Here is a 23,079-nt window from a genome sequence, read left to right as displayed (position 1 = left end):
TATGGAGATACCTTTGGAAAGCAATATGGAGATACCTTAAAGCGATACAAGTGGATCTACCATTTGATCCAGCAATCCCATTACTGGGCATCTACCCAAAAGATCAAATGATACTCTACAAAAAAGACACTTGCACTTGAATGTTTATAGCAGCACAATTCACAATTGCAAAGCTGTGGAAACAACCCAAGTGCCCATCAATTCATGAGTGGATTAATAAAATGTGGTATATGTATACCATGGAGTATTCAGCTAATATACTATTCAGCTCTAAGAAACAATGGTGATATAGCACATCTTGTATTTTCCTGGTTAGAGCTGGAATCCATACTATTAAGTGAAGTTTCCCAAGAATGGAAAAACAAGCACCACATATACTCACCAGCAAACTGGTATTAACTGAGCAGCACCTAAGTGGACACATAGGAACTACATTAATTGGGTATTGGGTGGGTGGGAGGGGGAAGGAGGGGATGGGTATACACACACATAATGAGTGAGATGTGCACCGTCTGGGGGATGGTCACGCTTGAAGCTAAGACTTGTGGGAGGAGGGAGGGTAAGGGCATTATTTGAAACCTTAAAATTTGTACCTCCATAATATGCTGAAATAAAAAACAAAAAAAACCCTACATCTTACTGTGTCATATGTGAAATCAGTATGATAAAAAGCTCATTAATTAAAAGCCCCAATTTAATAAAGCAAAAAAAAAATATGTTAATCTCATCCAAAAACACTCTCACAGAAACACCCAGAATAATGTTTGCCCAACTATCTGGGTATCCTGTGGCCAGTCAAGTTGATGCATTAAAATTAGCCATCACAGGTAGTAAGTAAAAATATTTCTAGAGCAATATTCTTGAGAGAGAGCCAGATACACATTTCATAGGTACAAATTTATTTATTTTGGATAATATAGGTATCTTTATATTCACTTATTTCTCTTTTATAAATAAATCTACTTTAAGTAAATATACTTCATCTGCTTTGCTTTTCAATATTTCTAGAACAGGGTTCCTCAACCTCAGCGCTACTGACATTTTGGGCCAGATATTTCTTTGCTGTGAAGGCTCTCCTATAGCATTGTAGACAATTTATCCTCATCCCTGACCTCTATTGCCCGTGTTTGGGAACTACTATTCCAGATTGGTATCAATATGATAGTTTGTTAACAGCTGTTGCATTGTGTTATCGTTAGAAATTTCAGTGTGATTTCTTTTATGTGCTTGCCTTCATTTTTCTTTAACCACTATGTAGATAACCTTCTCAGGGATTATCAGACATTTTGTATATATTTGGGGTTGCCTTATATTTCATGGTCTTTTCTATTAACTGTTGGCATGAAAATATACTAAATCTGAGCGTAGAATCAGGAAGTGGTTATATTTGTGGGGGGTACAATCACACACACATAGTTATATACACACACAATGTTCATGATGGTCTCATTTTTTGGTTTTGGCAAGTCAATAGCAGCTTGGTGGACTGGTTTGAATTCTGACAGCACAGATTACAATGTCTTAATTTGCAAATCAGTCCTCTTATACAATCATGCTTGATGTCCCACATTAATCTAAGACACGTCACTTGACAGGAGGTTAATGCCTGCATTGGGAAAGTATGTGATCCATTTCCTTACCACTGGCCAAGAACATCTCACTTTTTAGGGTTAAAGGGATGAAAATAATAGGGTTTTTAGCTACAGCTTGAATAAATTTTCATTTTGCAGGGGCTCTTTTTCTTTTTCCTTTAACTTGTTGGGTTCTAGTTCAGACCCTGGAGGATGGAATCCATTCCTCTTTCCTCTGTGAGTCCGTGTGTGTGACTTTCAGCCCACGTAGTGCATGAGCAGCAAGTCTGTGGTGTGCAAGACTGTGTGATTTGCTGGATTTTGGTTTGCCAGCCTGCCAGGCTCATTTAAAATTTCAGAAAATTCGAATGTGGAATTTTATATATCAGTAATGGCATCTGTTTGTTGTACAGATGTTTGCCTGAGTCTCCAAATAGACAGTTTGACTTTTGGTTTTGCTACTTAAACTAGGGTATGTCCCTTCTGAGATTCAGTTTCTTTGTAGTTTCTTAAGGACTATTTCAATGATTAAACATGACAGACTTTATATAAATGAAAACTGTAAACACAGTGCTAGGCACAGAGTAGGTAGCTGATCAACATTTTAAAAATGAGTTTAAAAAGTGAATTTGAGCAACATAATAAAAAATAATATTATTGCATTATAACTCAGAGTAAAGTAAATATCAATGAATCTATACTGATTTAAATATTAATAACTAATTGAATAAAAAAGTAAGTGGGGAAAAGGGACAGGTCTTTCTTACAGAGGACTTCCAATTAATAATTGTTGATGGAATGAGGGAAATAGAAAAATCACTACAGTAATAACTGTTGCAGGCAAGAACTACCAATGGTTGCTAAAATTAGTGGGCAAAAGTTTGAGGAAAAACAGATATTTGCATAGCTTCAAAGACTCTCCCCGAAGATAAAGGAAATTAAATTACAAAGGGAAACACAGTAACTCTATAGTGGAGAAAATTGGCAGACACCACCGTACCCAGGTGATCAAGGTTGACATCACCAGTACTAAGACACATTAACATTATATATGCCCTGATATGATAGATCTAGAAGGAAATACGACTTCTGTGGTAGTCTCGCGAAAAATGTGTAACTTCAATCAAATGAGAAAACAACAGACAAATACAAATGGAGGGTCATTCTACAAAATACCCGATGACTACTCTTCAAAAGTATGAGGTCGTGAAAGACAAGGAAAGACTGAGGAATTGTCACCATTTTGAGGAAACCAGAGACATGACAACTAAGTGCAATGTGGGATCCTGGAATAGAAAAAGACATTGCTGAGAAAACTGGTGAAATCCAAATATCGTCTGTAGTTAATTGTATTGTACCAATGTTGATCCATTAGTGCTGATAACTGTATTATGGTTATACAAGATGTTAACATTGGGGACGAAAGGGGAAAGGGATATGGGAATTCTCTATACTATTTTTGCAACTTTTCTGAAAGTCTGAAATTATTTCAAAATAAAAAATTAACAAAAAGCAAACGAGTAAGACAGCTGTAGTTATATTGTTGTCTTTTATATGTTTACAAAGTGCCACATACACTTGCAGCTCTTTCCACCACTATCACTGCCCCCTTCCTGCTGGGACCAGGCTTCGCAGTTTACAAATCTGCTCCACGTGTACCATCTCAGGGAATCCTTCACAATTCTGTGAGATAGTCCCCTTTCACGGCTGGTGAGCCTGAGGCTTAGAGAGGTAAGAGGCTGGCCTAAGGTCACCCAGCTACTCTTTCCCTTCTCTTGCACAATCACATGGGAGGCCAGGTGGAAGGCCAGAGAGAAGAACTCACTCTGCTCAACAGACATCACATGGAAGCCAGTGATACTTTATTATGTTAGAGAGTTGGCAAAAGGATAAATTAACTTCTGTTAATGAATTCCCATCAAACATTTCCGGTGATGCATCTGGTAACGGAGTTAACATAATAAGCTAAAAACTGATATTTACTGACTGCTTGCAATGTGACAGAGTCACTAAATAAGATGCAAATTCTATTGTGAAATTGAATCTTCATTAGGACTCAGAACAGGCCCATCTTCAAAGATTCTGATTTGCACAGACTGAGTACTCCCATTTCCAGAAGTTCAAATACCTCCTTTCTTATCTAAATGAGAGAAAAGAAAAGAATAAGGAAAAAAAAGGTTAAGATCAAGCAAAGATGGTCTTAGTAAATAAATTCAACCATCTGGACTCCCTGGTATTTATACAGCTGTTATGGCCCAAATCAGAGAGGGCAGAAGTCCTAATCCACATTTGATTCAGAGTTGAAATATTTATATAATTAAAGGAAGAGGTACTATATAAAATATCAGTCTCATTAAAATGCCACTTTTGTTGCAGCAATTCAAAATAAAATGCCATGCAAATTTATTTATTTTAAACGACTTTAATGTATGCTTTCTGTAACCCAGATCATATATAATATTTCAATATAGGATTTTATTGCCTTAGTATAACTGCTGATAATGACATCAACATAATAAAAATAACTATGGGTGACTAGATTTTTTTGGACACTATTTCTCATTATTATAATTAGAAAACTAGTAGATTAGTCAGATTTAACAAATAATAACTGAAGTCATCAAATATGGCCTCATGTACCTGACATCAAATTGATTAAACCAGTTTTTTAAAAAGCTATTAATTCAGGGGACAGAGTGAATGACTCTGTGTGTGAGTGTGCATGTGTGTTTAGGAAACTGAGCAAACTGTCTTTTAACCTGAACTGATATCTGATATAACTCACTGATCAATTATAATCCGGTTTGGTCATTCTGGGTACATAGCTTTATGTGGTAAATGAATAGATTGAGTATGTTTGGAGAAGTAATTCCAAGCATGTTTGATAGTTACTGCATGATTTATTCCTGGTTGGTGACTGGCAACCTTTTTTTCCCTAACAGCTTCTATGAAATATCAGGACAGATTGAAAAAGTAGCCCCATGATAACATGGTGGGAGGCAAAATCAATTTTTCACATTATGAAGATAATGGATTGCTTTCATAAATATATAATGAGCTAATGTTGTACCCATAAAGGCATTTAATCATTCAATTCTAATTCACTGAGACACCAAAAAATTTCCCTACCACACAAAAACAAAATATCTTTCTGAACTAAATAAGTGGGTTTTGGGGAATGTGGAGATGTTGGCAATGAGGCAAGTCTGTGCCTGGGCTCCCCCCACCCCAGCCAAAAGTGCCACATAAGGATAAAAGGCAAAAATGAGTGTGTTCATAAAGAAAGGCACCAGAAAAGTGCTAGGTCCTTCAGATCCTATACTTGACTCAACGGTCAAGTATACATGTGGTCCCCAGAGGGGAGAGGACATTGGTCATTTAATGAGCAATCAAGCTAACTCCTGTAAAATGTAGGAAAGGATACAGTTACATGTAAAAGGATGAGGTGGCCTCCACAATTGTGTTACCTCAGAGTTAAAAGATAGAAATCACTTCAAAAGCTAGAATGTGCTGGCGCCCCATTGTTAAAGACTTTTACTACTGTGTTTGAACTCAAGTTCAAATTGAAAAAAAAAATGATTAAAGGCAATTGCTGGTTACATGGTACCTCGGGAATGTCCATCATTCTCCTCAACTTCTGATCTCTCCAGTTCCAGTCGAAAACCAGAAACTTTAAGGGGTTCAAATTAAGGCCACCTGAAAGAGACAGGAAGAGCGTTGATGCAGTAAAGACCTTATGACATAAGCTTATTAAAATGATTTTTTATTCTCCTGCTTGCTCTTTGTCTCATTTGATGTCCTCTCCCCTGGCAACTAATGTCTGCACGTTAAGGCCTGCTCTTCCCTGATGGAAAACAAATGCAGCACTCAGAGTCTTGCTCTTCTTCTAATCTCATTACTGCTTCTGAGGAAAACAGAGAAGCGCTCTTGCTAAGCTCCTCAAACGCTCACCCGCTGGCCAAAGCTCCAGCTTTCATGAAGCCCAGAAGGTGCAGTTTCATTTCTGACAGGGATTTGATAGGCTGTATCCCGCAGTGTGGGGTAGTGGTCCTTCAGGGGAGTTGAGTCCACCAAGTCTGAAAGACTCTGAGGAGATGAGTGGAGAGAAGGGTGAGGACAGGGTTGGGTGGTTTGTTTTAGGCAGAAAAGGAAGTTAAGATGAATGGACTCTATTCAATTTCAGCTGTCCTTTGATGAGGCTGGTAAGTCACTTATGGACTCCATTCGTACTGTTTTCCTATCTGTCTAGAAGACAATTATGGAATGTGCAAGCTTGAGAGGACCTCAGGGATTGTCTGATTAATCCTCAAAGGTCTCAGAGTTGGGTACACAGTCAGTTCTTCCTCTGCTTCAAGCTGTCACCTGTCACACTTGGAAACAGTCCCTGAAGGCTTCCTCTACCTAAAGCACTTCCTGTCAGCTTTCCCCCATGGCTATTAAATATCTTCCTCTCTGCCCCAAATATTTTTTCAGGCTTCATATAATTAAAATGTCTTTTTAAAAAAATTATTTATTTATTTATTTAAGACAGAGTCTTAAATAAAGGAAAGAGGTGAATCCTTTCACTAAAAGCTGTAGGAGGGGCAGGGGCCAACCTGAGAGTCCATCCCTGGCCTCTGCTGATGCCCAGCCAATCTCTCCCAAATCTTATCCCACAGGACTATGGGTGCCTGTCTTCTGTTCCTTAACTTTCTTTTTCTTCTTCTTCTTTTTTTGAGACAGAGTCTTGCTTTGTCACCCTGGGTAGAGAGCAGTGGTGTCATCATAGCTCACTGCAACCTCAAACTCCTGAGCTCAAGCAATCCTCCTGCCTTGGCCTCCCAGAGTCATAGGATTACAAGCATTAGCCACTGTGCCCAGCCCTGTTCATTAACTTTCAATGCCTTCCTATGTCCCCAAGACAAAAATCCAAACTCCTCAGGTTATTGCTCAAGGTGCTCCCTCCACAATCTGCCTTTCTTTCTAATTGAATCACCTGCTACTGTAGCCCACAAAGTCTCTAAGCAAGAAAGTTGGACTATTTAATAAAAATAATAACTAGTATTTGTTGAGTGCTAAGACTATGACACTCTCTGTGCTGAGCTCTTTATTGGCATCTTTTTTGCATTACAGTTTTTGAGGTAGGTACCATTACTATCCGCATCACTCAGATATAGAAACAGGCTGAGAAAGGTTAAATAATTTGCCAAGGCCACAAAGCTATTAAGTTGCTGGAGCTGCGATTTAAATCTGGGGGTCTGAGTCTGCAACAGGGGCACTTAGCCTCCACACTGTATTGCCTACTCATTGACTCCTCTTGATGTGCCACATGTCTCTCTGCCTTCTCTCCTCTCCCATTCATGGATGCTTCCTCTGACTCTCCAGGCCTATTCAATCTGCCCCATACTTCAAAGATCAGTTAAAGACCCTTCCCTGCAGATTCAGGCCACCATAACAATCTCTCTCTCACTGCAACTCCTTTAGCACTTCCTAGTGCTCATTTGGCTCTTGGTCTTTACTGCCTCACGTTGTCAATCTCAGTCTATGTACATTTAGCTCTTTGACTGGAGCAGGAGCTCCTTGAGGTGGAAAAGGCTCTGGAACCAGGAAGGCCTGGACTGACAGACTTTGGGAGAAGCCACTTAACCCTCTGAGCTTCAGTTTTCTCTCAAGAAGTAGGAATGTTAGCCTATAAGGATGCTGTAAATGAGAAAACATATGTAAGGTTGTCTAGCATAGCACTACGTACAAGTAGAAACTTAAAAATGCTTGTTTCCCTTCCCTGTCAGGGGCTGCTAAATTTGTCACTTTTTTGTATTTGCACGAAACTCTGCATATAATCGGTTCAACTAACCCCGGATGATTTTCATCTAGAGAAAAACACCGGCATTAGCTTTTGCTTGTTTCCTGGCAAATGACCATCTCTATACTGAGTTACTATATTGATAAATAAATTACCTTTAGATATATAAAATAATCCAGGAATAGTTCCAGACAGTTATAAAAGAAAGTTCTATTACTATATTAAATAAGTAATTTGGGAATGAGTATTAAAAACACATCATTAAATCTGTCTGGTAGGTAGAACGGATCACTGGCAGCAGGTTAGCAGGTTCTTAGACTAATGGCTTTGAGAAAGTCAACAAACTATAAAAATCCACCGGTGGATTTTTTGTCTGGAATACTTTCTGGATAAAAACACTAAAAGAGATCTGCATTTGGGGAGAAATATTCCCGAATATCTGTTTTACATCCATAGAAATGGCATTTTTGTTTCAGTATGTTTTATGTATCAGCCCTCAACCAGAATGGGAGTCCTGGGGAACCAAAACTCCATTAAGTGAGAGGGAAACGCTCAACACATCCAGCTTTATAAATTCCAGAGGCTGCAAATTGGTGGAATGAGGGCTATACGCATCTACTAACCTGCTCATAGCAATCGCAATTTGAATGTGTTTAGGTGGCGTATGTACTTCAGTTTGCCACAGTCCTTATCATCCCCTACTGCATTATACTTGCGGCTTAGCTTCAGACTAAAGGCTGTTCCCAATTCCTGAATGAACACAGAGGTCTGGTTTCTTCATAGCCCAAATGCGGTTTTTGAGACTCACATGGGGGTGAGGCAAACTCCCAGCTCTGGGTAAGAGTATTGCTGCCTTCTTTTCATACCTTGTTTAATAAGTTCTTTAATTCTCCCTGGAGTTCCTACACCCAGGTGCACCACACGCTTCTCCAGCAATTTTACCTGCTCCTGGACCTATTCCAAGATGGAAGAGAAGAAAGAAAAGAGTCATTAAGAAAGTGCAATCATAGGCCAATTTAGAGCATTTTATTTCAAAATTAAGAAAGTAAGAAGCAAAATGGAGCTACCCTCGTTTAGGGTCAACTTCCAGGGCAAAGAAGAACATCTCCCTAGAAAATCAGTAAACCCTCAAAGAATCCAGGGGTCAAACCTCAGCTTCTATACAGGAATGGAGCAGGCGGAGTGACTGTTGTCAGGGGAGGGGGGTAGGTATGTGGAGGCAGGAAATTCAAAGAAAACCAGAATGGTTGTTAAATATGTCATGTAAGGAAGGCACCAAGGAAAACACTTGCTGAGGAGACTAGAAGAGGTTGAAGGGAAAAGACTAAGGTCTGGGAGTAGCCGTTGGGGGTCACTTTTATCTCCCATCAGAAACCTCGGGCCCTTGCTTACCTTTATGTGTTTTGCAAATAATTTCATAACTTTGCTGTCTCCTCGGAATGCTGTCATTGATCTAATGAAAAGAAACAGATTAATGCTTAAGGAAACTCACTCATTCTGGGCCATGTTGACTACGTAAGTATTATGTCTAGCTTTATTCAAAGAATGTATGCAGATGGATGTGTATATATTTGCGCATATGTGTACACACACACACACACAAGTTCTGAGATTTTCAGGTTAGCCTTGCAATGACAGTGGGGTGGCCTTTTATTCATTCACACATCTGGGCTGGCTTCTAACTTTCATATACAATGTTAACCATACTTAGGCTTCCTTCATTATTGAAACACTGGATCTGCCCTTCACTTGTAATACACAATACCTGCATGTCAGGTTCCTGGCAGAGAATTTCTCTTCCACCTCTGCAGTGTAGTTCTCATACAAAATTTGGTTGCAAGAGATATCTTAGAGCGATGATGTCAGCCTGTGCTCTACCAAGCCCAAGGGCATCTACAAAGGTCTGTGGCTGCTGTGAGGGGAAACGGGGCATGAGTAGACAGGAGGAAGACAGAGGGCTTATATCCTTGTATCAGAGAAGTGCTACTTTTATCTACTTTGTCTACTGAGCTTCTCTGTAAAATTTTATATGTGGAAATGCTTTAGCCATAAAGAAAGAAAAGAAGGAAGGAAGGGAGGGAGGGAGGAAGCAAGGAAGGAAGAATAAAAAAAAAAAAAGAAAGGAAACCAGTGATGCAAAGGACTGGCTGAGTTAGAGCTACGAGAACAGGTGGGTGTTATAAATGAGTGAGGCGCTCTGGGAGGCAGGTGTGAGGGCACTGGAGCGCTCATGCTCTGTAAAGTGTGTGCCGTTGTAAAAGGGTCAACTGGTGCTCAGCTCAGCCAGCTATTACGATGTGAGATCATGGGCCCAGTGTTACAAGACCCGATTTTTCGAGAAGCCAGAAATCTGGGTTTTTATATGTGCAACCAGATTTTATATATGAGCAATGCATTCAAATTTTTTTAGATACAAATACTTGTGGGGTAAACTGAGCTCTTAGATGGTCGATTTATAAGCTGTAGCCTACACGTAGGACAGGCAGTCCATTTAGTTTCTAGGTATTCAACAATCTGGATCTACCTACATCAATCCAGACTGCCAGCTCTAGGGTCAGACCATGCTGGCTGTGGCCTTACACACCTGCCTTTCCTACCTCTGCCTTGGCAGCTGGCCCGCAGCCTGCACCAGTGCTGCTCTATAAAGAGCCATATCACATCTTCTGTCCAACGTTTTTCTTGTAGAGATGATACTAAGGATGCTGCCACTATGTCACCGTGGGAAAAGCTATATTTCTTAGGGAACTTTTTCTTTTCTTAAATCCAGAGAATGTCACAAATCTGGCAACTGATGTCTCCCAGCTCATCCTGGCTGCTGGAAAGTTCAGGCCCACAGGTGGGGCCACCTTTGCAACTAAACAGAGCTTTACAGAAGTGATCTTGAGCATCATTCTAAGTGGCTTCACTTGATTTTGTGGTCTTTTTTCTTTGCTTCCATTTTCACTACCTGTTTTTATTTGCCATAGGTATTTCCATATATGAACTAAAATTTTGTTTTGATAAAAAGTGGGTATTAATGAATGATCTTTTAACTGATATTTGGGGACAAAACTAAACTGGAAATAACTACTTTCCTTTACATATCATTATTATGTTTTGAGAAATATTATTGATCAGTGGGAACATATGAGTTTGCAAAATAGTAAATCATGCTGTATATGCTTTGTTGCATTCAATTTTTACTTACACATAAGCTTTCTCCATGGCAAGGTTAATTAGGAAGATAATTTAAAAACTCAAGGTTCTCAAGAGAACAGATGTTCTTACAAAAGTTAGAATTATTAAATATTAGTCTTTATGAATAGGGCTTGTTGTGCCTGCTCAGAAATCACTTTTTGCAAATCACCTAACCTTGAAATGGATCATAATATTACTGGGGACACAGAAAAATGCTGAGAATTGGTAAATGGGGTATGACAACACAGTGCTTTTATGCCCCTCAGAAAGAAATTTATGTATAGTAGAAGCTCAAATCAATTTGACAACTTGAATTTAAGAGGCTACCTCCAGGCCAACCTCTTTGGCATCAGTGTTTGAACCTGAAATGAGTTCTGTAGTAGTTTTTAAAGCACTGAAAAGTCAATGTGAACTCCTGTGATTTTAGGACCAGCAAGTAGAGATTCCAAGAAACAGTTGGAGTCTTGGAGATCAATTATGTGTGGAGCAGAAAGTTGAAGGAAACTCTTTGTTTTACTAGGAGGGTATGTGACACAATTTAATGTGTGTACTTAGGTGGGGAAAGGAGCGCTTGAAAGACAAATTTAACAATCATTATTTCCTAAATTCATGATTAGATTAGTTCATTGAGAAAAATAGATGCTAAATAACTACTGAATGTCTACATTTGCACCTTAGTCTGTTTGACCAGGTTCATTTTTCTTCATAACTTGGATTTTCCTTTGTTTTGTCTCCTCTCAAAGCCTGGCCCCAGTAAGAGAGAGCTGGTCCCAGTAAGTCCACTTACTCTGATGGCTCCTTACTGAAAGCTGAATATTACCACTGACCTAGTCGAAGCCTTTTTGTTTATTCTACAAAAACTACAGTAAATAAAAGGGTATGCGAAAGTATTTAGTAAAACACTGACAACATAACTTTAAAACATAATTTTTACATCTAAATTTTTGGTCCATTTGGAATTTATCTGGTATAAGAAGTGAGACATGAATCCAACTTTATTTTTCCAGATGGCTACTCAGTTGTTCCAACAGCACTTATTATATAACACATCTTTCCCTACTGATTTCTGATTTGTCACCTTAGGCATATGCTACATTTTCATATGCATTTGGGTCTATTTCTGAACTTTCAATTCTGTTTCACTAATCTGATTTGTCATGCATGTGCCAGTTCCATACTGTTTTAATTATTGAGACTTCACTTTATATATATATATATATACATACACACACACACACACATATATATATAAAAGGTCTGTCCAGAAAGTATGCAGCCATGTAATATATATTTTATTAACAATGGCTGGATACTTTCCAGACAGACCTCTTTTTCAGAATTTCCCCACCTATTTTTAGTTGTGTATTTTCCCACATGAATTTAGAACTAGTTCATCCAGTTTAAAACACAATTCTTTTGCAGTTTTTTTAGGAATCTGTGAAATTTGTAGATGATCCTAAGTTAAACACACAACTTTACAACACTGAGTCTACCTATTCAAGAATACAGTGTACCTTTTTTGTTGTTGTTCAAGATTGTCCATATCCATTATATGATGTTTTCTGTATATAGATTTTGGTTAAGTTTATTCCTTGGTTTTCTATCTTTTTTTGTTACTATTTTAAGTCAGATGTTTTCTTCCATTTTTTTCTTCTAACTGGTTGTTGCTGGTATGATCTCCCTGCTTTTACCTTTGCCCTCCACCATGTGTGTTCTCTACACAGCAGCCAAAGTGATCCTTTATAATGATGATACGGATCATGTGACTCCTCAAAATCCTCCAGTGGCATCCTATCTCAGAGTCTTTTCTACTTCCCCTCCCTTCTACCTGGCATGCTCTTCTCCCAGATAGCTGCTTAGCTCTGTCCTTCACTTCATTTGAGTCTCTGTTGAAATCTCATCTCCTTAGAGAAGCTTTCTGTGACTACCTTTTTTGAAGTAGTCCCTGTCTACTTCTATCCCTTTGTTATGCTTTATTTTTTCTTTAGATAACTTATCATTCTTTAGATAATATATCATTCTTTAGATATTATTCTTTAGATAACTTATACCTGACATTATACTGTATCTTTTTTTGTTTATTGTCTGTCTTGCCAACTGCAACATAAATTCCATGAAGGCAGAAACTGTTTTGTTCATTGGTGTATCTCTAGCAAATAGAACATATTAGCTTGGCCATATCAGTTACTCAGAGCACATTTATGAAATAGAATAGGTGAAGCTTCCAACCTAATGAGCTCCAGGGCTCGGATGGCAGAGCTGCAGATGATCAGCATCAAGACTGATTTCTTCTCGCTGTGGTTTTTCCGAAGTTTTACCCACTTAGGACAGACTTGAAAAAAGACCACAAAAAGTTATTCTAAATATAGCAAAATTGGGCCCCTAAAGTTGAATATTCCCCAATTAATTCTTTGTTAGTGTTTAAGCATCATAAAATGTAATGACCACTGTTCATTATAATTAATTATAATTCTATTTTCTGGTTATGGTAGATATTAGATTCAAAGAAAATATCATTCATTTACAACACAAAACATATAATATGACAAGTACCTAAATGTGAATGAATAGTTTTAGAACTAAGTAAAACAGTTTAGAATAATATTTTTAATATTTTCTGGTTCATGCTTTAAAATAATTGACTAAATAGGGAAAAAATTCTTGTTCAATAATGTTAAATTTTAAAGGGACACTCAACATAGATATTAGAACCTTTAAATAATAGTAAACATTTATTAAACATTGACACTATACTAAGCCCTTTATATACATTTTATTTTCTAGTTCTCATAAGATAGTGAAGTTGATTCTATTATTATCTAGATTTACATTTGCTGAATTGGATGCTGAGAAAGGTTTATGGTTTCAAGTTGAGTGTCATCAGAATTGCTTACAGTTTGAAGGAGGAATGGTAAATCTCTACATCTAACTTTCATTGCTGGCCACACATAAATGACCACTTGATATGAATAATCTAGTTATCCCTGGCTACACACAATACATGTTGAAAAGATCTAATTAGATTGTCTTCACAATAGTCATGATCTGAATTTTTTATTTTTTTGAAACAGGGTCTCACTGGAGTGCAGTGGCATCATCATGGCTCACTACAACTTAGGCTCCTAGATTCAAGTGATCCTCCCACCGCATCCTCCTGAGTAGCTAAGACTACAGGTATGTAACACCATACTTGGCTAATTTTTCTACTTTTTGTAGAGACAGAGTCTTGCTATGTTGCTCAGCCTGGTCTCGAACTCCTGGCCTCAAGTGATCTTCCTGCCTCAGCCTCCCAAGTGCTAGGATTATAGGTGTGAGCCATGGTGCCTGGCCATGATCTGAGTTCTGAACATGCGAACAGAATTTCAGAATCTCACAGCTGGAATACAGATCACATGGTTCCTCTTCCCTATCTTTCATATAACAAACTCAGGTCTGGGAGAGTACTCAGTGACTTGTCCCAGGTCAAGTAGCAAATCAACAGGGGACCTGGGACTAGAACACTATTCTCTGGAGTCCTTAGACCAATATTTCTAATGTAATATAAAACAAAAACGAGACCCAAACCCAAATTCTCAAACTGAAGTAAAACAAGAATAAATATAAATAGATTAAAATCAGAGTTTACTTACTTTCTTTTAGGTATGATGAAAGACTATGAGTCAAATCATTGGCTTTGAGGAAACAGGAATCTAGAAATATGAGAAACATGGTTTGTAGAGAATTTTACAAACATACACACAATCAAAAGAGATGAAATGTAAATGAGGTATTCTTGAATAGGCTGTAAAACATTAGAGGATTGGGGTTTCATTATATTAAAGTACTATCCAGTATTTAACTCTTTTTTTTTTTTTTTTTTTTTTTTGAGACAGAGTCTCGCTTCGTTGCCCAGGCTAGAGTGAGTGCCATGGCGTCAGCCTAGCTCACAGCAACCTCAAACTCCTGGGCTCGAGTGATCCTTCTGCCTCAGCCTCCCGAGTAGCTGGGACTACAGGCATGCGCCACCATGCCCAGCTAATTTTTTATATATATATCAGTTGGCCAATTAATTTCTTTCTATTTATAGTAGAGACGGGGTCTCGCTCAGGCTGGTTTTGAACTCCTGACCTTGAGCAATCCGCCCGCCTCGGCCTCCCAAGAGCTAGGATTACAGGCGTGAGCCACAGCGCCCGGCCGACTATCCAGTATTTAAAATAACAGCAGCACCAACAATAACTTTTTTGAGAGGACAGGTTCTCACTCTGTTACCCAGGCTAGAGGGCAGTGGCATCATCATAGCTCAACTGCAACCTCCAACTCCTGGACTCAAGTGATCCTCTGCTTTAGCCTCCCTAAGTGTTAAGATCACAGGCATTAGCCACTGTGCTGGGCCAACAAGTAAAATTTTAACCCTCAACAAGTAAAATTTTAACCTTCCAATAACCCATCAGTTATTAGAGCAGTGAAAAAGAAGGTTGTTTTATCGTTTCAGACTAATGAAGCACATTTATTTTTCAAATCCATAAAACAGGCACTACATAATGACAAAATGAAGTGGCTAACAAATCTATGTAGAGATGCTCAAACCCATTAGTCATCAGAGAAGAGCAAATACACACTCATTAGAATGGCAAATGTTAGAAAGATGTATAATGCTAAGTGTTGTCGAGAATGTAGGTTGATGGCAACTCTTGGGAACGGTAGGTGGAAGCATAAATTGGTATATCTATTCTGAAAAGTAGTAATATTAAGATGTATAACACTATGACCCCAATATTTCATTTCTGCATAAATAATAGGAAGAAATTCTTGTGTGGTCTATAAAGGCACATACAAAAGGATATTCATTCTGGCATTATTTGTGATACTAGAGGCTTAAAGCAACCTAGATGTCCATATTGGGGAAAACGGATGAGAATATGTGGTAGATAAAAATATTGGAATATAATGTAGCATTAACAGAAGGAATGAGCTAGATATGCATATAGCCATAGAGGCATATCTTGAAAAAGTGTCAAGTGAAGAAAGAAACGAGAGGATCAGCACAAAGTCATCTAGATAAATTTTAATATGTACCTACATATACAACATGACATATTTTATAAGAATTTCATAAGAATATATACATATTTAAAAATGTACATCAACACATTAAAGTGAATGCCTATAAGGAAAGGAAAATAGAGTGTGGATTGGGAAAGAATGGGAATAATGCATCAAAATACAACACAACACAATAAAAGACAACATAACACATTAAAGTAAAACAGGGGCCTTGCCCAACCAATGATAATCATGGACTAGCAATTATGTAGTATTAACTCTATACCTGATAGGAATAACAAAGCAACATCATGGTTATCATTCTAATTCTTTCTATAAGAAAAAGTTTGTCTATAAATCCAGCATAGTGTTAGGGAGTAAACTATTACTAAATTAAAGGAAATGTATATTGTGACCCAGCACATACAACTCACCTTATGTGAGTAACTAACTTCCAAGCTGTTGCCTCCTTTATTGTTGTGGAGTCTTTTATGGTCTTTAAAATTGTAATTTCCCAAGTTTGGATATGATCAGACTCACCTGGAAAGCTTTACAAAAGATACAGATTCCTGGTCTCCCTTTTGCATAGTGAGTCAGAACCCCTTGGAGGGCCTGGGAATCTCCTTTGAGAGGTTCCTGGGTGATTTGGTTGCAGCTAGCGTACAGGCATTTAGGAATCACTGATCTAAACTATACTCCAGCTCTTAGGAGACAACAGAGAAGTTAATTAGCTCCAGGTGACTCCAGGCTCAAACCCTAATTAAGTCCTCATGTGTATGACATTAACAATGTACAGTGTACAACATTAATTGAAAAGACATGTTCCTGTCCTACAGACACAAACAACTTCAAATCAAACCCAAGTTAGTGACTTGACAAACTAAATAGGAACAACATTTTATTATTTATATCTACCTTATATTTATCCCTTTTTTGAGCCTGTCCCAAATAACCCACGGTATCTCCCTCCTCTCACCTACCATAGACTTCTCTCTGTCCTTAGTCTCAATAGTGTAGCAACCAAGGCCTTTTTTCCTAAACCTTCCTATGATGTCTCAGTTTACTGTGTCTCAGAATGGCCTAATTTCTTAAATGAAAATGAAAACCTGTTCTTTCTGGCTATAACATTATTTCTAACATAATTTCCTTCTTCTCTAAACCAACCCATGTCCACACATTCTTGCCTAACTATACTGAACTCTAATAAAATAACAATGTAATGCAAATTCACTATGGAACTCATATGACTTCTTAAAGGTTTTTTCTGACCTTTGACTCTAGAATTCTAGAGAGAATCAAGGTTTGTGATATCCCAAGAAGTTACAGAATAGTAGCAGCCCCATTAACTTTCCAAGTTCAAGTTATGTTCTAACAAAGAACTAAAACTGACCATGAATCATAGGAAAAACCAAACTTTAGTTAAAGCTTAAAAAGTGGTTTTGTATAACACTTGGTTCGTGTGATAGAGCAGTCAGGACATAGCTCTCACTCGAGAGGCACCAGTGTGCTGAGAAGAGTGGTTTTCAATTGCTGTGGGAGCCGTCTGGGGTCAGTAAGTCTAAAACTCCAGATTTTGCTCATGTGCAAACACACTCCTTCAATTCCCTAAAGGGTAATCTTCTTGGAAAAGAAACAGACAGGGGCACTCATGTCTCCAAACTCAATGTGCGTTTGTAAAAAAAGCATATCACAAAAGAATTATAAAAATCCAGGGAACAGACTGTTTCTCAGCTTCTCAAGCTTCTAGAAAGCATAAGTTGTAATGGAAAAAGGAAATCAAGCTACCCTCGACTTTTTCCAAAAGCAGTATTAGATATCCCTAGTAGTCTATAAATAGTGCATCTTAAGTAGTGGCACCCAAACTTTTATGGTTTGATTTTATGACAACATCTATTTTCTTCCATCGCTACCAAAAAGAGTTATACAGCATGCATCATAATTTTGATTAATTAAAATTAGTTATTATAATTTTGCAATATCTTCTCTCTTAATTATAAATACACTAAGGCAGTAGATCTCAACTTCAGTAAGCTTAAGCATCACCTGAGGTGAGGTGTTGGCCTTGCTAGAAATGTAGAATTTTGTTCCTACTGTTAGATAGTCTGCTTGAAAAAGTCTGGGCTGCAACCTGAAACACTACCCTAAAAGCAAAACCATGACTGGAAATCCGTGAGAAGGACAACAAAACTAAGATGCTTATTAAGGCTAAAGTTCTTGTCTATAAAGGATGAACAAAATAATGTTTCATATCTATACTTTTATAAATGTATACTTTAACTTTTGTCCTCATTAGGAATTTTTCTTGAATAGTCCACTTAAAAAAATACACATCCAACAATTAGCCTTTTGAATAAAAAAGAAAATACAATCTCAAATCTTATTATTAGATTCAAAAAAATACTGCTTAGCATCCTAATAAGCAAATCATTAAAACTATTAGGTTGAGAAAAGGAATATTAGCACATGGAAAATATATTAATTTACTGACAGAGATACCCAACCATGGCATTCAGTGGAGGAAAGATGAGCCTGTTCTGCTCTTCATCGTTAGGAAAACTGAAGCCTGTTTGTACCTGGCAAGTTCAGTTCTTCTAATTCGATCACTGAACGACTGCTGCTATAATAGTCCTTCATCAGCTGCTGTAGGTCTGCAGGTGTCCCTGGTTTGGGCTCCGATTTTGCAAGAACATCAGTAATTTTCTTCTAAGATATGAGAAGGAAGCAAAATAAAAAAGTTTAAAATGGCATTTGGCTTAGAATAACAGGTCGAGTCCTCTGGCATTTAAACTACACTTAGCTTTTGGTGATAGCCAAGTGTGAATGTGAGTTCTAATAAATACACTTGAGAAAACTTATTGAGTACTTCTTGGACATAACTATTGTTTTTAAAAAACGAACAGATGATCTAAAAGGCTCCTTGTAACTCTTGGTCTATGACTTCCAGGAGACCTGATATTTTTGCAGTAGTCTTCATAATAGGGTATTATTTTCTTTTAAAAGTCAAGAAATCTTGTTGTTATGGAAAGCTCACTTTTAGTCCTAAATGATTTGTGTTCCTGGAAGAGGGGAATTTTGAGGATTTCTTGCTTACCCTGGTTTCTGAGGTGGTGAGCCTCAGTTTGGATTTCTGGCATTAGAGTAAAACCTGCAGAAGTAATCTGAGCACAGGAACCTACTGAAAGGGGAACTTTACACCTTCCATTCCCAAGTCTTCTCGACTGACAGTCTTAAAGTGGCCCTATAGAAAGTAGAAAAGGTACTATAGGAAAAACTTTCTAATATCTATTTTGACTTGGACTCATTTGTGTAGCATTTATTGAATGCCTCCAATGTACTGGAAACACACAATCATTCATTAATTTCTCATAAACTTTCCTGCATATTTCCTTCTAATGTTCTATCAAAGATCCAGGAAAGAGCCATTCCCCACTCCCAACCCCAGCCTTTTTCCCTCCTTCCACAATATCCTCATTTCTATACCACTGCCAAGAATGGGCCAGTTCTGTCAAAAGAATTAACTTTTAAAAATATGTCATCAGTGGGCACATATTAGCATGACCTCAGTCAAGGCTAAACTGTCTAGCCAGAGTTCTGACCTTGAGCCACCAAGAACTTAACACTCCTGAAGGCCATTAGTGTACAAACTATCAAAGAGAAGTTAAAGTTACTTCTTTAAGGACTTGCCAAACCTCAGCCAATTTGGCATCTCCCATCTTCCTATTTGGCTATTTGCAAGAAAAGAAAACATTTGTGCACACACACTCTCAGTTTTCTAAAAGCTTGCTGTTAAGTAATTGGTTTGAGTCCATCTTCTTTCTTCTAATCCCAATCATATTTCTTCTGCTGACTTCAGCAGCAGACCCTTCTTGGCAGGGAGAGAATTACACTGATGTTTTCACAACTGTGATGGAAGGTCAAAGCTAACCATACTTTCTCCAAGGCTGAGCAGTGAAAACGTTTGCATAGGAGCAACACAGTCATCCCTATGCAAGGGGACCTTTTTGCCTTAAATTATGGTTCCAAATTAGACTCAGAAATGCCTTATTCTACCTTCATCTGTTTATTCTTTTCTTTTTATTAATACACTAAGGTATAATGTCTTAAAAACTGAAATGAGTAAGAAAAGAATGTTGGTTGATATACTTCTTTTCTTAGATAGAGGCAGAGAGGCCAGGAAGGAGAATAGCTCTGGGCTCCTTCTAGAATTAGAAACCCATGTCTGACATCTAACCACAGTAAAAACACAGGGTGGGGAACAAAGATGTTTGGTCCTCCACAAGACTGAAATAGGAGTCGGAAGAATTTATTTCTAGCTCCAACAGAAACACTTATTACTAGTGACCTTAGGAAAGTCATCAAACTTCATTGAATCTTACGATTTCTGCATCTCTAACATGGGGATTACAATAGTTGCCTCATCAAAGTATGATATATACAAATGTGATGGAAACCATATGGAGTCATACCACTGTAAGAAATTATTAATATTACCTTTCTCCTTTTCCTGGTCTTGGTGGAATCCTCTTTTGTTTTCCTTGGTTGTATCAAGAAACACTCTTTAGGCTATAAAAAATACAAATGAGAAAACTTTCATCTTTGTATGATGAAGTGTCAATTAATGGTATGAATTCCAAAGTACTTTTCTGCCATGCATGTATTCTTCAGAGTATCTTGGTAATACTCTACAGGAAGAGGGATGCTGAGAGACCCACTTTAGGTTATTATGCAGGGGCTGGGCTGAGAGCATTTCTAAGAAAGTCAGAAAGTGCAGATGACTTAAGACTGGAAAATCTTTGAACGAAGATCAAACATGTGAGTGAGTGTGTATGTATATTTGGGGTGGTGGTGCAGGGTACTAAAGATTGAAGACAGTGGCTGGGTTTATAAAATATAGTGAGAAATACATATGATTAAAATAAGATGTGGTAAGACAGTCTTTGACTAGAGTGACTAGGGTCTTCCATGAACTAGCTGTGTGTGAGCCTGCATTTCAAAGTCACTGGTTTATTATTTTGTATTATCCATTCCTTTCCTCTTTTCAATAAGGATAGAAAATCCAAAGTAGGATATATTTACTTATGTTTTTATAAAATCAGCTGCACCAAATGCCTTTTCTATAGTGACTACAGTCTGACAACAGTCTCGTGCACCACAGCATCCAGAGTCATCTGTTTTGCCTGTTGCCTTGACCCCCAAGTACCCTATACAGTTTAGTGCTATTTTTACCCTAAGTGTTTTTTTTAATGTGGAAAAACAGGAAATTTGGACTAAGACCTTGATTTATAAAATAGAATGCCCCAGATTCCATATTTATTAATCATAAGTAGGAGTATAAAATGTTTCCTGTGCTGGACCTTTTATGCAGCATTTTCAAACAAGTTGCCAAGAAAGATATAAAATGTAAGTGAAAACTTATTTTGAGTTTTCCCTTGATTAAGTTTCCATTCCAACTATAGAGTCTTCAGTTTAAGCTGGTAAGCTACTAACTAAAGCAATTTATGTCCACTGGCTCTGTTTAAAATGAGTACAGGTGAATCTTTCTATGAAAGTTTGTAGACAGCCTGCAGATTAAGAACATCTATGGCCTAAAATCAGAGAGAAAGATACAATGCTACATAACAATTTCTTTGAAACATGGGGCCAAACACCAGCAGTTTTTAGACTTTCTTTCAGTTAGTAGAGAAGTAGATTCAAAAGGTTTAGGATTAAAGTAACATGGGAATCTTGAAATTTTAGCTTCCTTTCAGTTAAAACAAAAAATCTGCAAAGAGCAATTGCATCATAGCTGAAGAAAAGAAAGACATTATGACCTCTCTTATTTAGAAAGTTAAGCTATTTTGTGGCTATAGACACATGCCAATTTGATGCTGGTACATGCCAATTAGAAACTGGGCCAAGGCCACTAATATGTCACAGAAGCTGCCAGATGGTCATAAGAGTCCAATTATAGACCAGGCCAACATTCAGCTCATGTTCCTAAGGCAAAGGCCTGGATACCATTAGCAGATCCCTTAAGGCACACTGCAGTATCTCTACACCAGTAAGAAGGTTTTTCGGAAGCATATTTAGAAACCTGTTGCATTTTCATACTTAGCATATGCGGGTATTCTCTGGAAGTATGTTCAACGTGCTGGTTGTATTTATGCCAGGTTTACAAAGCCAATTAACTCCAACATGATATAAATTAAATTTAGAAATGAGCTCAGTTATAAGGAAATGGACTCTTCAATTCTGGAAGAAAAAATCAAAACGTAATTCTGAGTCATGCATAGGAAAAATGAAACATACTTGATGAATTGCTTTAGCCAAGATACTGCATCAGATTTAAATGTTTGGTTCAAATTCTTAGATCATCCCTAAGGAAATGCAATATAATATTTGTGTTTTGGGACTAGTAATCTTAGTTGGCTGGGGTAGGGTGCTAATGATGAGGCCAATTTTATAGGGTCAATTTCCATGACGGGGAGATGGCTTTATGGAGAAATCTAAATCCACAGTATTGAAAATTCCTAAGTTTAGTCAGCTGCCTTATGAATGTTGATGTTTACCCTCAGAGAGACTGGGTAAGAAGATGTGGAAGAACCTGGCCAGGCCGCTAACTGTTTCTGAAAACCAATTCCAATAATATGTGACTGTAATAGTTGATAAGTAATGTCATTTCTTTATATGAAATGTAGCAATTTTAAATATGTAATCTGAAGAATCATACTCCCCTAAAAATTTATGGGAAAAAACAGCCTTTAAGAGAAGCAAGTGGGGCATGTTTTCAATTCCATAATGTATCAAAAATTGGTTAAACATGGCAAATCAGCCTCAAAATGCCACTGAATTGAAAATAAAGGGCATTGAAAAGGTATGAATCTATTAAGGACCAAGAAACCAGGAGAGAGAACAACAGTAGTAGAGATATTTCAACATTATTTTGGAAAATAGGAAACTGGTTGAACTGGGTAGAAGTGACTTAGCGGAGAGAGAAAGCTAGCACCTGGGTTTCTGAAGCAGTGGAAGCTAACAATAAGTCTGTTTGACACCTATTGAACTCTGAAAAGGTCTAGTACTTGGAGGCAAAATGTACTACAGAGAGTAAAGGTTTGAAAAGAAAGGGATTGGTTAGAGTTTATATTTAGAATGCTTGGCCCCTTATCCTCCACTAGGATTTATCTCCTATCTTAGCATACAAGCAATTATCTCATTACTGCTTTCTTTCACCTTGCCCTTTCTGGCAGCAGACTGGAGGTTTATCCTCTGAAGATGTCAAGAGGATCAAGTCTGGGACAGGGAAGAGAAGGCAGAGGCTGAGGCTCACCTTTGTTTTCTGCTCCTGTTCCAGTTACATATTATAGGCAGGAGACTACTAAATTCTCTAGAAAAATGGAAAGACATAAGAGAAATGCCTCATGACAGTGACATTTGGAACTCCTATACTAAAAATCCAGCTTGTTATCCTATCACCCTACCAGGAAGTACTCTAATCAAGACTCCCTCATGCATAAAAATTTCCCATCAATTTTTTAGTGTATCTCTCTT

The 23,079-nt window shown here is 37.7% G+C and overlaps 1 protein-coding gene across 2 annotated transcripts in view; it reads right to left on the bottom strand.

Annotated features, from left to right (window-relative positions):
- Positions 1–3,411: 3,411 nt before the first annotated feature.
- The window catches only part of CMSS1 (cms1 ribosomal small subunit homolog), a 345,956-nt gene continuing 326,288 nt past the window's right edge, over positions 3,412–23,079 (bottom strand). For both annotated transcript variants that reach the window (XM_012743075.2, XM_012743076.2), the window contains exons 3-10: positions 20,044–20,115; positions 18,126–18,255; positions 14,160–14,219; positions 12,760–12,862; positions 8,746–8,806; positions 8,220–8,307; positions 5,179–5,267; positions 3,412–3,711 (exon numbers count right to left, since the gene is read on the bottom strand). In XM_012743075.2, the coding sequence (XP_012598529.1) occupies positions 3,628–3,711; positions 5,179–5,267; positions 8,220–8,307; positions 8,746–8,806; positions 12,760–12,862; positions 14,160–14,219; positions 18,126–18,255; positions 20,044–20,115 (687 nt within the window). In that variant the 3' untranslated portion in view covers positions 3,412–3,627. The remainder of the gene's footprint in view (positions 3,712–5,178; positions 5,268–8,219; positions 8,308–8,745; positions 8,807–12,759; positions 12,863–14,159; positions 14,220–18,125; positions 18,256–20,043; positions 20,116–23,079) is intronic.

Source organism: Microcebus murinus, chromosome 1 (genome assembly GCF_040939455.1).
Source record: "Microcebus murinus isolate Inina chromosome 1, M.murinus_Inina_mat1.0, whole genome shotgun sequence".
Lineage (NCBI taxonomy): Eukaryota > Metazoa > Chordata > Mammalia > Primates > Cheirogaleidae > Microcebus > Microcebus murinus.
This window is presented reverse-complemented; position numbering and strand designations above follow the sequence as displayed.